Consider the following 17,910-nt stretch of genomic DNA (forward strand, 5'->3'; position numbering starts at 1 on the left):
GATATTTTTCCATTGATTTTTAGAGAGAGTGGAAGAGAGAGGGAAAAACAGACAAATATTAATGTGAGAGAAGCACATCGATTGGTTACCTCCTGCACAAGTCCCCACCAGGGCCTGGGCCCTGGAGGAGCCTACAACTGAGGTATGTGCCCTTGACCGGAATCAAACTTGGGACCCTTCTGTCCGCAGGCGATGCTCTATCCACTGAGCCAGAAGGGCTGTGGCATAATTTCTTCTCTTTTTTCCACAGTACTTACCACCTTCTAACATACCATAGAATTTATTGGTTATTTTTATTGCCTTATGTAGGATATATGATGCAGGGAACTCTGCTTTGTTCACCAGTGTTCTAGTGACTTGGGATCAAGTCACTAGAACACGGCATAGTTTGTGCTTAATAAATATCTATTGAGTAAGCATTCAATGAAAGAACAGATATGTTTATGCATTATACATTTATTATTTCCTTAATTAACAAAGTGATGTTCAGCCTGCAAGGGGGTTTATGTTGGCACAACTCAGAGGGAAGAAAATAAAGTGGAACTTCTAACTCACACCATACACAAAACAAAAATAAATTTCAGATGCAGTAAAGACTTAAGTGTACATAATTAATCAACAAAAACTTTGGAATAAAATCTAGGAGACCAGCCTGGGCAGCGTGCCTCAGTGGTTGAGCATCGACTTATGAACTAGGAGGTCACGGTTCGATTCCTGATCAGGGCACATGTCCAGATTGCGGGCTGATCCCCAGTGGGGGGTGTGCAGGAGGCAGCCAATTGATTCTCTCTCATCATTGATGTTTCTATCTCTCCCTCCCCCTTCCTCTCTGAAATCAATAAAACTATATTTTAAAAAAAGAAGAAACTAGAAAACTAACAAAAATAATTTAAAACAAAATCTAGGAGACCAGATGAACCATCTAGGATGGGGCAGATCCTCTTAACTAATGAAGAAAACTCAGGAGCCATAAAGAGAAAGAGGGACACATTTGACAATATGAAAACTTTAAGGAATATGTGTGATAGAAGGCAACAGAGTCAGCAGACAAATGATAGATTTCGTGGAAGTATTTGAAATGTTGATAAGAGCAAATGGGTTATCTTTAACACAAAAATCAAAAGACTCTTAAAAATTGAGCAGAACATGATTGGCATATAATCAAATCTAAAGGGCTAATAAAGAAATGATATTTAGATAAACTTAGGGACATGGAATTAAAGTATCAAAAGTTATCACTTTATACCCATCTGAGGAAAGTTAAAAGTACATGGTGTCTGTTGCTGGCAGGAATGTGGGGAAAGTATGTTCTCTTGGTGAGCTGGTAGAAATCTGAATTGTCACAGCCTTGTTGAAAAGCAGTCTGATGACATTCATCAGAATTAAAAATACACTTCTTGGCTTTGCATTAACACTCCTGGGACTCTCATAGAAATAAAACCGCAATTTTTTAGTTAGAGATATAAATAAATAAATGTTTATTGCAGTATGGTTTATCATGGCAAAAGACTGGGAAGAAAAAGTGAATGTTCTTCAATAAGGGACTAGTTGAACACATTACAGTATCATTCTCACCATAGTGTGTGTGCAATATTCAAAAGGAATGCATTAGCCTACCTGTAGAGAAAGGTACTAGATTAGTTACAGGGTTACCAGGGAAGGTCATAACTATGAAATGGGAAATGAGGGGAGAGGAAGGCAAATTAAAAGGAAAAAAATACTGTACTAAAGGACAAAAAAGTATGCCATAATCCCATTTATGTAAAATGATGCCTGTGTAGGTAATGACATTTGAAATTAGCCTTCAGACTTATAGGCAAGTTTTAAAAAAAGTCAGGTCCAGAAAATTCTATGTCAAATCAATGCCAACTTAGTATTACATTTCTTCAGGAAATATAAGAGTTTTTGAAATGTAAATTCTAGGGCAGGTAGAATGAATGTGTTCTGGGTTCTTCTGTCCTCCTTCCCTCACCCCTCCACCTTCTCTCAGCCCATGACGGCATCGTGATTAAGATTGAGGTGCAGACCAACGACGAGGGCTCAGAGAGCTTGGAGACGCCAGAGCCCCTGATGGGACAGGTGGAAGAACATGGCTTCCAGGACTCGGAGCTGGGTGACCCGTGTGGAGAACAGCCAGATCTGGACATGCAGGAGCAGGAAAACATGTTGGAGGAGTCCACAGAAGGCTCCGGCGAGTTCAGCGAGCTCAAGCAGATGCTGGTGCAGCAGAGAAACTGCACAGGTCAGTCGGGGCAGGGACACTGATGGTTCAACAGGTGTGACAGAAACCAAGCACAACCTCAGGTACAAGCTTCCTGCCTCAGGGTTTATGAGCATCTGTCTCTGGGCTAGGGAAGAGGTGTTAAAGCCAAATACTAGGTCAGGCAGGATCCCTCCTTCTACAGGCAGGAGAAGCTCAAATGAATTGCCCAAGATGGTGGCAAAGCTAAAACTTCCCTGTGCTGACATGTCCTTGATTGTTCTTATGTCACACTAGATCTCTCACCTGACTTGAAAATTTCAACCCTTGGAGAGCACGTTTTTTTGTTTTGTTAATCCTCACCTCAAGATCTTTTTTTCATTGATTTTTAGAGAGAGTGTAAGGAAGGGGAAGAGAAAGAAATATCAATGTGAGAGAGACACATCAGTTGGCTGCCTTCTGCACGTGCCCAGGACCCTTCAGTCCAAGGACCGATGCTCTAAACAGTGAACCAAACTGGCTAGGGCCAGAGCACATTTTATATATATACTAAAGGCCCGGTGCACGGATTCGTGCACCGGTGGGGTCCCCCAGCCTGGCCTGCGCCCTCTTGCAATCTGGGACCCCTCAGGGGATCTTAGACTGCTGGTTTCGGCCCGATCCCCACAGGAGGCCTGGCCTGCGGGGATCTGGCCAAAACTGGCAGTCCAACATCCCCCGAGGGATGTAGTAGTGCATGAAGCGGCAGGCAGCTGGGGAAGAGCCGCTCCCACTCATCCCAGCCCTGCTGCACCTTCTGCCACCAGTAGCAGCTGCACTCGCCAGGTGTGAGCCTGGCATCTGGCGCCCATTGGTCAGCTGAGTGGCGCTTCCACTGTGGGAGCGCACTGACCACCAAGGGGCAGCTCCTACATTGAGTGTCTGCCCGCTGGTGGTCAGTGCACATCATAGTGACTGGTTGACTGGTGGTTCGGTTGCTTAGGGTTTTATATATATAGACTAGAGGCCTGGTGCACGAAATTTATGCACTGGGGGTGGGGTCCCTCAGCCTGGCCTGCACCCTCTCACAGTCCAGGATCCCTTGGAGGATGTCCACCTATGAAATTTGTGCACTTGGGGGGGTGGTCCTTCAACCCAGCCTACGCCCTCTCACAGTCCGGGAGCCCTCGGGGGATGTCCAACTGCCGCAGAGGCGGGAAAGGCTTCCACCACCGCCATTGTGTTCGCCAGCCGTGAGCCCTGCTTCTGGCTGAGCAGCGCTCCCCCTCTGGGAGCGCACTGACCACCAGGGGGCAGCTCCTGCATTGAGCGTCTGCCCCTGGTGGTCAGTGCACATCATAGCGACCGGTCATTCTGCCGTTTGGTCAATTTGCATATTAGCCTTTTATTATATAGGATATTTTACTTCAGAGAGGAAGGGAGAGAGAGAATCATCAATGATGAGAATCATTGATTGGCTGCCTCCTACACGCCTCCTATAGGGGATCAAGCCCACAACCTGGGCATGTACCCTGAATGGGAATTGAACTGTGAACTCCTGGTTCATAGGTAAACGCTCAACCAGTGAGCGACACTGGCCAGGCGAGAGCACATGTTTTAAAACAACTGACTGTGCTTTTTTAGTAGAATCTAGGCATCATTTTCATTTAATTATAAAATTTCAGGGTCACCATTCTGCAAACTTATGAGTCCAAGGAGAACAGTAGAAAGTGGGCTTGCACAGCCTCATCCCAGGATATCTTTTGTGGTCATTTTCTGATGCTGAACCAACCATCCATGCATTCCTAAGAAGAAGCCCTACCTGATTGTGATGGTGTCTTTCTTAAACCTATATTAGACCTTGTTAGCTACTATTTTATACAGGAGCTTTATAACTGCATTCATAAATAAAATGAACCTGAAGTTCTCTTGAATCACCCTTATCTGTATTGGAAACAATATTGTAGTAGACTTAACCAGTGATCTGGAAAGCTTTTGCTCTTTTTTTATATTCTAAAAGTAATGTATAATATAGGAACTAAGTATGTTCCTTGAATTTTTTTTTAACATTTTTTAAAAATATATTTTATTGATTTTTTACAGAGAAGAAGGGAGAGGGATAGAGAGTTAGAAACATCAATGAGAGAGAAACATCGATCAGCTGCCTCCTGCACACTCCCCACTGAGGATGTGCCCGCAACCAAGGTACCGGAATCGCACCTGGGACCCTTGAGTCCGCAGGCTGACGCTCTATCCACTGAGCCAAACCGGTTAGGGCTGTTCCTTGAATTTTTGGTAGAACTCACTTGGGTTTGGATAATTGATTATGTGTGAAAGTCAACCATCATAGCAGTTTATATATTCTTTATATTTAGAAATATGTCCACATCCATTTTCTATTTATTTATTTTCCAATTTTTATTTATTGAATTGAGAGAGAGAGAGAGAGAGAGAGAGAGAAACATTGATTTGTTGTTCCCCTTATTCATGCATTCATTGGTTACTTCTCATATGTGCCCTGACGGGAGATCAAACCCACAACCTTGGCATATTGGATGACACTAACCAGCTGAGCTACCTGGCCAGGGCATTTTAGTTAGGTTTTTTAAAGTATTATGTTGATTTTTAAAAGTTTTTTTATTTTATCTGTAGGTGATTCCTCTGCAGTTTGCCTTTTTGCACCTAATAAAATGTGGACATCCTTGGTCAAAAAATGTGGATCTAGTTCCTTATTTTTTTATCTTTTACACATTTTTTATTATCCTCACCCAAGGATATATGTATATATATTTTTAATTGTAGAGAGAGAAAGGGGAAGGAGAGAAAAAGAGAGCAACATCAATGTGAGAGAGAAAAATTGATTGGTTGCCTCCCATACATGCCCCAATTGGAGATCAAACCTGCTACCTAGGTATGTGCCCCGACCAGGAATCGAACCTGCAACCTTTTGGTGTACAAGAGAATGCTCCAACCAACTGAGCCACACCAGCCAGGGCTAGCTCCTTATCCTATACAAGAGGCCCAGTGCACGAAATTCGTCCCTCAGCCTGGCCTGTGCCCTCTTGCAGTCCAGAAGCCATTGGGGACGTCCGACTGCCAGCTTAGGCCTTGGGGATTGGGCCAAAGCCGGCAGTCAGACATCCCCCAAGGGACCCTGGACTGCGAGAGGGTGCAGGGCGGGCTGAGGGACACCCCCCGCCCTCCAGTGCACGAATGTCATGTACCGGGCCTCTAGTTTTTAAATAACTGCATGCTGCTTCAGAAGTCTTTTTAATATACCGTGTTGTCTTTCACAAAAGAATAGTGAATTGATTCCAGTCAAGGGCATGTACCTTGGTTGCGAGCACATCCCTAGTAGGGGGTGTGCAGGATGCAGCTGATCGATGTTTCTCTCTCATCGATGTTTCTAACTCTCTATCCCTCTCCCTTCTTCTCTGTAAAAAATCAGTAAAATATATTTAAAAAAAAAAAAAAGAATAGTGAAAGACACAAAGCAGATTGTGAGTAGATGCTAAATTAGACCTTCATAACAGAAATTCCAGATTGTCCTTTGAACAGTCCCCACTAATTCTATTAGAACCTTAGAAAATTACTAAATAGTCCTTTTGGGATTTTGAGCCATGAATTTTAGGGCCAGATGTTCCATTCTTATTTCATTAAGAAAAAACAACTCTGATGCTGAGTCATTGAGATTCTTTCTCTTTCTCTCTGAAATAAAATATATAAATATAAAATGTGCTGGAGAGTCTGAATCCTCTAAGGCCTACGCTTCCCCCTCTGTCTTTCACAAACAACCCTGGATAAACACCAGGGCAGCTAGTTACCAGCCTCGAAAGCTGCTTCCTCCTTCCCTGTCTTTTAAGCATTGTGGTCCTAGGACCTTCTAGATCACTTGCTGTCAAGAATCCTGACAGTACTGAGGCAGCGTTGTCTTATGGAGCTCAGCACATCTATGTTCTGACTATTACACTGCAATTGGAGTAGTAGAAAGTGCTATGGCCTAGCAGTCACTAATAAACTTACAAGACCTTGCCAGTCACAGACGCTGCCAGCTTCAGTTTCTCTGTCAGTTGAGGGGATTGAGTAGGTGGTTCCCAAACTGCAAGCTCTGGAAGTTCTGACTTTATTTACTTTATTTGGGAACACAACTTGATATCTACAGTCTTGGATGCCCCATGTCTGTGAAATGGGGATAAGATACAGTGAATATGAAAAGAGAGAATAGGTATGAAGTGCTTTGGAAAAGTTCTCTGTTTGCTTTTAAGAATTCCACAAGTGCAGATTGTTATTGCATCTTCCATCTCACAGGTGGGATTAGAAAAGTGACTTTCTCAGGTCACACAAAGTTGGTCAGTGTGACTAAAAATAGAATCCCCCATTAACAGTGTTTAGGGAGTACCAAATAAGTACAAGGCACTTGAGAAAACCCAAACAGGCGTGGGAGGCCACTCCTTTTCCCTAGGACTTACATTCTCATGGGCCACAGGAACACAGCCTTATTTAGGTCGTAAAGGACCAGATTAGAGGGGGGAGGGGGAGGACATTCCAGATTAGAGGGGGGAGGGGCAGGACATTCGTTAGTGGGAGTGTTTGTGGCATTCACACCAGGGCTTGTGGGAAAGGCAGATGAAACCCCCTACCCCAGCTTCAGGGTTGGTAGAGCCTGACTGTGCAGGTGAGTCATCCACCTGTGCAGGTGAGATGCTGCAGGGGAAGGCTGAATTCTCGGTCCTGAGAAGGTGCACCCCACATGCTGAGGGCTGCAGGTTGGGATGATCAGGGAAGGTTTTAGGGAGATGAGAGGATTGGAGCTGGGTGTTAATTGATGGGACGGGGGTGAGTAAAGGTACCTGAGGAGAAATCTCCAGTTGAGTCAGAAAAGATGTAGCCAGTGGGGCAGAGCTGAGTTCAGGTAGAGGAGACCCAGTGACAACTTGATGAGTCAAGACCCTTCGGATACAGCATGAAGAAACCCAACCCTTAAGTAGCTTAAATGGAAAATTAGTTTATGGGCTTGAATAACTGGTAGGTTCACATGTATGCCAACCTCAGCACCTGGATCTGGGGGGCCCCTCAAGAGGACTCACATACTGGTGTTCTTTCCTTCTGATTACTAGCAATGTGGGAAACGGGCACCAGCAACTCGCCTTACGTAAAGTTCCGAGAGGGTCTGGGCTCATTCCTGAACCAAATGGATATATTGGTTATTTATCCAACCCTGTGGCTGTGGGGATCACAGTGGCAGGCACTGGAAAGTCTTGTCCCAAAGAAAGGAATTAGGGAGACAATATTTGTGCCATGCTTGTTGGTGAGGATGGAGCGATGCTTACCTAGATTCGCGTTGCCAGCGCTAGGCAGCAGCTAATGTCTTCTTGCTGTCTCTCCCTTCCTGTGCCTGGAGCAGAGGGGATCGTGATCAAAACCGAGGAACAGGAGGAGGAGGAGGAAGAAGAGGAGGAGGACGAGCTGCCGCAGCACTTGCAGGACCTCGGGGAGCTGTCCGGGAGATACAGCGCCAGCATATACCAGACCCCGCTGCCAGGGGAGCTGTCCCCTGAGGGCGAGGAGAGCCCCCCGCCCCTGCAGCTAGGAAACCCGGTGGTGAAGAGGCTGGCGCCCATGTCCCATGGCGACCGGCACATGGGTGACCGGCACATGAGCGACAACCGGAGCTCCTCGAGTCAGCAGCAGCGGAACCGGCGTGGAGAGCGGCCCTTCACCTGCATGGAGTGCGGCAAGAGCTTCCGGCTGAAGATCAACCTCATCATCCACCAGCGCAACCACATCAAGGAGGGGCCCTACCAGTGCTCTGAGTGCGAGGTCAGCTTTCGGCACAAGCAGCAGCTCACGCTGCACCAGCGCATCCATCGTGTCCGTGGAGGCTACGTGTCGCCAGAGCGTGGGCCAGGCTTCACTTCCAAGCACACGCTCAAGCCACGCCCCAAGTCGCCCAGCTCAGGCAGTGGCGGTGGCCCCAAGCCCTACAAGTGCGCCGAGTGCGACAGCAGCTTCAGCCACAAGTCGAGCCTGACCAAGCACCAGATCACGCACACGGGTGAGCGGCCCTATACATGCCCGGAGTGCAAGAAGAGCTTCCGCCTGCACATCAGCCTGGTCATCCACCAGCGTGTGCATGCGGGCAAACACGAAGTCTCCTTCATCTGCAGTCTGTGCGGCAAGAGCTTCAGCCGCCCTTCTCACCTGCTGCGCCACCAGCGGACTCACACGGGCGAGCGGCCCTTCAAGTGCCCCGAGTGCGAGAAGAGCTTCAGCGAGAAATCCAAGCTCACCAACCACTGTCGCGTGCACTCCCGGGAGCGCCCTCACTCCTGTCCAGAGTGTGGCAAGAGCTTCATCCGCAAGCACCACCTGCTGGAGCACCGGCGCATCCACACAGGCGAGCGGCCCTACCACTGCGCGGAGTGTGGCAAGCGCTTCACGCAGAAGCATCACCTGTTGGAGCACCAGCGTGCCCACACAGGCGAGCGGCCCTATCCCTGCACGCACTGCGCAAAGTGCTTCCGCTACAAGCAGTCGCTCAAGTACCACCTGCGGACCCACACAGGCGAATGAGCCGCCGCCCAGCCTGCCTGCCCAGAGGCCTGAACCCAGCGGGCAGGGCACCCCTCTAAGCCCCCAGCCCCTTTGCTGTGAGCCCCTCTCTCCTTTCGTCCCTCCTCCCAAGGACACAGGGGTCCTGAGACCAGGTCGCTTGCTGCCGTGTTTACTGGGGCTCCAGGGGTGGGGAGAGCTTGGACCTGGGGGAACCCCTTCGGGCTGTTAATTTCCTTGACAATAAAATGGATGAAACCAATCAGCACGGGGGGAGTGATTTGGCCGCCTGCCACTGGGAGGGGCGGTGCAAGGGCACTTAGTTGGGGATAGAACTTTATAATTACCTTTTGGATACTGTGGTTCTATTTGATAATAATAGAGTAATTTTTTAAAAGATGAGTGTTTCCTGTTTGCCGTTTTTGTTTGGTTTTGAAGGGGAGGGGTTGAGAAGGTGGCCAAGGGACATCATGTGCCTAGTGTCAGTTGACAGGTTTTCTTGAGTCCCTTTTATGTGCTTATTCCCTATGTTGGATGGTGAAGGGGATGCAGATCCCACTGATTATAAAATCGAAGAGAGACAGGGCTAAGGAGCTTGAAACAGTGAATGGGCCTGTGGAAGTGTAGAAGCTCCTGGTGCCCTGATGTGGGCAGACAAGTGGGAGTTCAGGGGGAGGCAGGAAGAGTGACAGGTCTAACATGGCCTGGAAAGATGGTCCTACAGCAAAAGCTGGGTGCATCCCTCAGGACCAAGCAGCCTGCTGAGCTTGAAATGTGGCTGGAGGGTGGTGTGGCTGGTGGCAGGGAGGCATAGGGAAGGGGTGCAGAGGCCCCTGGGGCCAGTCTTAGGGGAAACCATAAAAGAAGACACCATTCTGGACTTTTTTTAATTTTGTTTGTATGTTGCCCTAAAACTCTCTAGATTTGTTACATGCATGAATGCACCCTGGTTTCGCTGGGTATTCATTACCAATTGCCATCCAGCGAGGCCTAGAGAAAATGCAGGCATGTTCCATTGCCCACAGAGCAAATGACTCATTCTGCTCCTGGGTTTGGCAGTGACCCAGAGAGAATTGAGGTAATATGGGCCAGTTCATGGAGGCTAATGGAGTGCCCCACTCCTCCATGAGAACTGGGGAGGCCAGACTTCGCAGGAGGCAGAGAGACTGACCTGAGAGACAAGAAGTAGGCAGACTAAGTCGTGAGTCTGGGAGTGGGGAGGGGGGCCAACACACAGGAGAATTGGAGGAGATGCTACACTATTGTCTGAAAGGACCATAGCAGTCAACCCACCTCCTTTCCTTGTAAAGATGCATAAATCACGGAAAGGGGAAGTGACACCCAAAAGCTGATTCTTGAAAGGATATGACTTCTCTGTTTACACTGCAAATTTGTAAAAGGATGGTAGGACATCAAGGCAGGCAGCCAGAGCAGGGGCAGAGGCTGGGTTGGCACAAAGAGCTGGAGAGGTGGCCAGTCTTAATCCGGATCTCCAGAACCAGCTGGAGAGGAGTCACATCCAGAAGCAGGGACTTATATGCAGGAAACAGTGCCAAGCACACAGTGCTCTACTGACCACAGGAGCTGGAGAAGTCAGGACAGCTTCTCCGTGGAGGTGGATCTGTGGGCTGGGAGAATTCCATAGATGAGGAAAATGAGGAAGGCCTTTGGGTGGGGGTATTCAGAAGTGTGGAAAGTGGGCTCTAATTGATGAGAGAACAGTGATTGATTTGTGAGAGAACTTGTGGAGAGAAAACAGGGTCAACAAGGTTGGCTTGGAGTAGACCTGGGGTGCAGAGGGATCTCAGACTTCAAGACTGGAGTTTGAATTTGACCTTTTATGAGAAATCACCGAAGACTGCTGAGCAGGAGAGAACATTGATGCAAATAGATGGCAAAAGACTGAACCTGGAGAAGGAATCCTACCATAGACATGGGAGAACCAACTGTATTCAATGGATGGGTCATGATGATGTTGAAGGATGGCTGAGGAAATGGCTCTTTTGAACACCAGCGTATTTGAAGCCTTGAAGAGGTGTTAGCAGAGATTTTTTGGAAATATTTAGTGGAGGGCCATTGCTGCTCCAAATCTTGACTAGTCCTGGAATTTGAGGACCAAAGAGTGCTGGAAATATTCTGACTCAAGTGAAAGATGATGTTTTGGGATGAAATCCAGGGTAGGAACTCAGAGAGTAACTTCATTTGTTATGCATTTACCAAGAATGGTGCTAACAAGCTTTCTTTTTCTAGGCATCTGGTGTAAAGGATTCAGTATAGTCAAAGACTGGTACTTCTTATGTGGAGCTGGGCTGTCAGGGAATCTGTGTCCCTATCTCCCTTTCCTGGGCTTTAACCCCCTCTTCAGGCCTCTTCCTTCTAAGCATCCAGCACCCTGTACTCCAGTCGTCCCTCCTCATCCTGACACCTTGATACCATCATGATTCTCACTTTCCACCTGGCATAAGTTCCATAGTGGTCCGAGGCCGACATCTACAGAGATGGTCACTGAAGTGTGGACAGCCTCTGGGGTCAAGCAGATGTAGATTTCAATTTAGTTGTGTGAACTTGCACAAATTAACAGAATACCAACTTCCGCATCTGTTCAGGGGGATAACAAAGTTCCCATTGTTCTGAGGCTTAAATAACAAAGAATAAATACATAGCAAAGGCATTGGCACCTACTAAAGTTTTGATAGAAGTTGTCTAGAAGCTAAAATTTCATTATGAGCTTCTAGCTAATAATGCCAGCTTAATTTCATTAAAACAGAAGTTCACATAGGTGGTGGGCTGGCAGTGTATTTTAAAAGAATGAATCTCTGAAAAGGAAATTTCCCCAGCAAGCAGAAGCGGAAAATTATTTTCATGTGAGGAAGTTCAAATCAAACCACATAGGCAACTACACTGGGTCACGATATCATAGTTGTTGGTGGTGGGGGGGGGGGGGGGGGATATCCTTGGGTGAAGATTAACCAAAAAAATTTAAAAGGAAAAGTAAAGTTGTACACTATAGAAGCTAGTGAGAATAATGATGTTTAACAATTGAGTACATTATGTGCCAGCTAACTCACCAACTGCCTTACACAAATTTTTTCCCCTTTAACGTTGAATCACATCAGACAGCAACTCACTGCAAAATGAGTAGGTTTAACCCCTGAAACGTACACAGAGGATAGCAAATGGGAGAAAGTCCCCTGGACCAACAATAGGAATGAAACACTGACATCTAATGATTCCCAGCCAGAAAATGTTTGCCAACTTCCTCCAGGTACAAGATGTAATGGTCAATAAATAAATTCACATTGGCAGCAGCATGTTTGAAATTAACCACGCTCCCACTGTTTTAGCTGCTTATATATTATGTTCAGAGTTTACCTCTATGAGGCATGTCCTCATGTCATCAGCCCACCTTGCAGATGTTGAAACTGAGGCTTGAAAAAGGGTAAATAACTTGCCCGAGGGCACACAGCTCATCAGGGCTTGAGACCAGGTTTGGACCATGCACCCAAGTCCAAGCTCTTGAGAACAAGCAGCCGCTCACCAGAGTTTGCAGTGGGTAATACCCTCCTTACTGGGTATCTGGGACTCTTTCATAGTGCTTCCCAAGAGTGCCCTTAATTTAATTAGAAAGCCAGACTTTCGAACTCCTAAATTGTCACTTGCCACTGGCCCCATGGGGTTCTGTACCAGAAAGAATAATTGCCACTTATTGAGCACATCTTACTTTAGAAGACTTTGCCTTCTAAACAATGCATAATTCTGCTGTGTGCATCGTTTGACTCGTTTTATAGGCGAGGAGCTTGAGGTTCAGAGAGATTAAATAGGCCCAAAGTCACACAGCAATCAAATGGTAGAGCCAGGATTTGAATCTGTGTCTTATTCTGAAGTCCATGTGCTTGGCCACAAAGTTCTTTCCCTGGGACCTGAAAGATTATTGAAAAAAGGAAAGCCAGCGCCTCTTTCAAATTATTCCATTTTATTCTTAGACAAAATGAAGGAAAACAACATATAAGCAGAACATGCTCTGTGCCATATGTTTGTCAAAATTATGAATGTAGTAAGAAAATAAAACTTTTAGAGGCAAAAATGGCCTTGGTGTCCAGCCTATGGTTTTCCAACTGGAGAAGTTGAGACAAAGAGGAGCAGGTTGCCTGTGCTGGCTTGGTCACTCATGGAGGTCAGCAAATGGAGCAGGGCCTGGCACCTTAGGGATGCTCACTGTCACACAGCCCCCATTTTTATTAATATATGTGTGCAAAGCATTGTGCTGACCTTCATGGAGAAACAAAGGATCAGGAAGCCATCCACTGCCATGACCACACTTAGAACCTGGTGGAGATTCTGTGGCCGAATTCTCTAGACTCAGCCTTTGGGAGTCTGGAGAGCCGAGACCATCATGGAGACCTGTAGGCAGAAAGAGCCCACCTCCATATTTTCTCTGTCCCCCCTGTTAGGGTAGCTTTAACTAGCCAGGTGTCTGCGGGCACCTTGCCTGAGGCAATGTGGTAGTGGCTCTTCAGATTAAGGGATCAGGGCCAGAGGCCTCTGGGCCCTACTGTTGCCAGGGCAACGGTGAATCAGGCCAAGGCCTCTCCTCCAGCTTTCTGGAAAGTGTTTTGGTGCTGAGGCCTCTTGCTGCTTCCCAGGCATAGTGGGAATCTCTAGATTTAAATTTAAAAATCGATTCTGCATTTTCTAGTTCTAGTTAGGTTCCTTGAAATGAGTATTTTTTGTTAAAACATAATAGAATCTAACCTTTTTATTTCTATTTTCTACAAAGGGTAACTCCAGCCTAAAAGAATTTTTTAAAAAAGGGAGAGAGGGAAAGGGGTGGGGGGAGAGAAAGGAAGTAAGAAGAAAGAAAGGAAAAGAAAAGAAAAGAAAAGAAAGAAGGAAGAAAGAGGAAAGAAAAATGAAATCAAGTAGTATTGATAGTGGCCTCACATGAAAACTTCCAGGAAGCAGTCAGACCCTACCCTCGAGTTTATTAGGGATAATAATAATCATCACTGGTTCTTACCATGTTCCAGGCACTGTGCTGAGTAAACGCTGTCATGTTTTATCTTGTGACAACCTGTGAGCTCATATTCATATCCCCTTTTACAGATGAAGTTCAGAGAGATTAAGCAATTAGCCCAAGGCCACATGGCCAGAATTTAAACCTAAGTATGTGCTGTTAATTGCTGTTATATACTGCCTCCCAATTTCTTCAACATGGATCTTTAATAAAAAGGCAAAACAGTACTATTTCTCTCTGATTGGCAGCTCTGCCTGTCCTGTGTAAGTACCAAACCTGGCTGAAAGATAGCTCGCTGGCTGGCCAGTCCAGCAACACTGGGACTGGGACCCAGCTCACCTAACCAGGAGAGAATGGATGTGTCTGGACGCCCAGCTGGCCCCCATTTAAAACTGATCCCCTCTCGTCTGGAGGAACTTTGGGAAGAGGCTATCTATCAAGGCAAAGGCTCCCTTTTTGTATTTGTCTCTGATGTTGGGACCTAAGAAGCCATTTGTTTAACCCTCAGAGAAGGAGTTGAGTGAAGTAGAGTATAAGGAAAATGCACCCATACCCTAATAAAATAGCACTCACACCCTGAGTCTAATCTTTTGGGCTTATACTACCTCTTGGGGTTCTCACCATTCCTTCCCCTACTATTACATGAATGAAATGCACTGCTTCTCTTTATAAAATAATGGCCAAATTCTCAAACTAACTCAAACTGCAAGATAGAAATACCACAACTGTCTATTAACTAGGGTAATAGAAAGTTGAATTTTTTAAAAAATATATTTTATTGATTTTTTACAGAGAGGAAGGGAGAGACAGAGAGTTAGAAACATCGATGAGAGAGAAACATCGATCAGCTGCCTCCTGCACATCTCCCACTGGGGATATGCCCGCAACCAAGGTACATGCCCTTGACCGGAACCGAACCTGGGACCCTTCAGTCCGCAGGCCGATGCTCCATCCACTGAGCCAAACTGGTTTCGGCAGAAAGTTGAATTTTAATGACAAAATGTACCAGTGAAAATTACCCTCACAAGTAATGTTATTTAAATAATGAATTTCAGGATAACAAACTGTTTCCTTCTAGGATCAGTATAGTCTAATAAGTATACAACCTTTTAAAGGACCATATTCAATCAGTTCTTTATTTTCAGGATACACAAATACTAAAGTTATGCCCTCCAAGGATTGAAATTGATTGGATTTAAGCTAAATTCAATTAAGGAAATTAAACAGGTTATGAAATGTGACATTTACCATTCATTCTCCTGCTGAAGGTTTGATCCAAGAACCACAAGATTCCATTATCAAATTTTCTGCAGGTAAATTATTTATGCAAATTCTAAGTTCTAAGATAAAAAATTTATGTCTCTATTATCTTCATTGCATGGATGGTCATCACTGAATGTCATATTAATTTTGTCCAAAAGTAAAAGCCGTAAGTTGGTTGGCATAGTTACCCCCTGAGCAGTTTAATAACAAATGTCCCACTAAAAGTATCATTATTCCTTTCCCATTTTAACCCAGTGGTTTCCTTTGTTTATCTTGAAGTATTGATGCCTTACCAAGCCAAAGGTTATGATACATTTTGAAATAAAGCTAGAAAAAAATTAAATCTCAAACATTTCAGAGTACCACTAAAAAAGCAAGTCAATATCCAGACCAAATCACACCAATCGCCAGTATATTTGATGCAAACAGTAGACATAGTGAGAAGAAATAGACAAGTTTTTCTTGCCCAAATCTCTGCCAGCTCTTCAATCTTGGAACAGCATAAACTGCATACAAACTTGCTTGGGTGTTCATTTTACCAAAAAGATTAAGTCAGGTAATAATTGCATAACAGAATTAATTTAACCCCCCTCCCAATAAAAAGGCCATTGTTAGTTTTTTTTGTCACTTTAAAGGGATTTCTGAGTTCCAATAAAAACTAATCTTAGAATTGAATGATCCCTCATTTCTCCAAGAGAAGGTATCAATTCTTATCCATAAATGTAACAGAAGAAATCATTTTATTTCCCACCCAATATGAGGACTTTTAACCACCTCCACACCTGCGAAATTAAGTAGATTACTTAGACTCTAAGTCTTAGAGTTAACCCCTCCCTATAGAAAATAAATCTCTCACAATATTTTTCAGATTCAGGACACAAAATTTTTATCAGGGACTCCGCACTGTCGGCTGAGACCATCTGCTCAGTGGAGATTATAGAGTAGAAATGCAGGTATACCCTTAAAGGAAGAAATAAACTTAAGAAATGATTGGCCAAATTTTCTGGGCGTTATGTGTGTTTTCAAGCTGTTGTTTTTAGCCTCAGAATCCCTTGTTTAAATAGAACCATTTTCAGAAGCTACATATGTAAAATAATTGGAGGCAGAAGAGCTGGAATTGGAGTGGATGGGAGCCAAACCCACCTATTTGGCCCTCTCTGGGGCCTGGAGGCTGCTCTGAGGGGTCTCAGAGGAGGAAGCTGCTTCAAACCCTGCCTGGGAAAATCCTGCCCATCCTTCTCCCTTGCTTTAACTTTTTCCAGTCTCAAGCCAAACTCCATATGTTTAATTTATCCAGTGACATATGCCATGCTTACTTAATTCTTTGCTAGGACACAGGATTTTTTTTTAAATTGTTTTATTGCTTAAAGTATTACAAAGAGTATTATATATGTCTCCTTTTTTTCCCCCGCCCTTGACAATCCCCTGGCCTCCCCTACCCCCCAGTGTCTTATGTCCATTGGTTATGCTTATATGCATGCATACAAGTCCTTCGGTTGATCTCTTACCCCAACACAGGATTTCTTAAGTTTATTTCTTCCTTTAAGGGTATACCTGCATTTCTACTCTATAATCTCCACTGAGCAGATGGTCTCAGCAGACAGTGCGGAGTCCCTATAACCTCATCCAGGAATCTAGCGAGCTGACACCCACCAAGAATCCCTGGAAGGCATGGGAAATAGCAGCACAGATGTCCAGAAAAGCCCTGTCAGGAGCTACAAGGATCCCCAAAGTTATTTTTGCAGCAAACGCCTACACTGAAGGCAAGGGAAGATTCAGATGCAAGTTACAGCCCTACAGGACCCTGGGCCACACAGCCTGGCTGCAGGCAGCTCTGAGGGTGTCCCTCCCTGCTTCCCTGGGCTCAGCGGGCACACTCAGTGGCATGTGTGCTCAATGTTCCCAGGGACAGGCTTCCGTTTCCCTGCTTGCTCCTGGGTCTGGCCCTGCAAGGTACTCCATAAAAGTTAAAAAATGAATGGGCACAAAAGCCACAGATAACAGTGCAGGAAAAAAAAACAGGTAAAATCCTAAATCTGTCCTGTTGGGATGCAGATAACTTTCTTCATTAAAGGTAATCCCAAACCTTTAAAAGATACAATAAACACATCTTGCATTATTTCCTCTGACATTAGGTAGAGCCCCCATCACTACCAAATCCTCTTACCACAGTCGCAGGGTGCCTCCGGCGATGACAGAAGTCCTCTGGGCTGCTGGGGCTTGAAGGAAGGTCACCCAGCCCCCTGAGAAGGAGTCAGGGGCAGGCAGCAGAGCTAGACTGCAGGGAGATGGAGCCGTTGGCATCTCCCTGGCACCCAGCGCCCTCCCACTCTTCCTCTGCTGGCAGTGAGCTGTCACGTAGTCACTGGTCTGTGTGCACAGGCTTTCTCTCGGTTTAAGTCGCCTCGCTCTGCTGTGAGCTCCTGCTCTCTACAGCAGCGGCGCGCGCGCGCGCACACACACACACACACACACACACACACACACACACACGACACAACATTGAGGTGCCGGGACCCCCAGGAAGCGGCCTCTCCCAATCCCAGGTTCCCAACCCCTTGAAGACGTCCCTGGAGTCCCGCCGAGCCAGGTCCCCACGGGGACAGCTCTGTCCTGTCCTCAGCCTCCCTCGTCGACCTCTTGGCTCCATCTCTTCCTGCCTGAGACTCCGTGCACCCTCCGTCTGGGCCCGAGTGAGCGCCTGTGCAATGAGGACGTGCAGTGTCTGTACCGCAGGAGCTGGAGGCGATGCCGCGGGACGACGGGGGCTGGGGTTACTAAAAACCGCTACATATTTTTAATAGATTTATATGTTAAATAAATGTATGTGTAGTTTGTTAATTTGATTTCTAATGACTTGAATTATTTGAATTCCTCGTCCCGAGCCTCCGCTCGCCAACCG

At 45.9% G+C, this 17,910-nt stretch overlaps 1 protein-coding gene across 3 annotated transcripts in view; it reads left to right on the forward strand.

The window, feature by feature from the left end:
- The window catches only part of ZNF777 (zinc finger protein 777), a 49,924-nt gene extending 40,928 nt beyond the window's left edge, over positions 1-8,996 (forward strand). For all 3 annotated transcript variants that reach the window (XM_014528187.1, XM_014528188.1, XM_005880042.2), the window contains exons 5-6: positions 1,991-2,242; positions 7,584-8,996. In XM_014528187.1, the coding sequence (XP_014383673.1) occupies positions 1,991-2,242; positions 7,584-8,752 (1,421 nt within the window). In that variant the 3' untranslated portion in view covers positions 8,753-8,996. The remainder of the gene's footprint in view (positions 1-1,990; positions 2,243-7,583) is intronic.
- The last annotated feature ends 8,914 nt before the right edge of the window (positions 8,997-17,910 follow it).

This window comes from Myotis brandtii, unplaced genomic scaffold (assembly GCF_000412655.1).
Source record: "Myotis brandtii unplaced genomic scaffold, ASM41265v1 scaffold621, whole genome shotgun sequence".
NCBI lineage: Eukaryota > Metazoa > Chordata > Mammalia > Chiroptera > Vespertilionidae > Myotis > Myotis brandtii.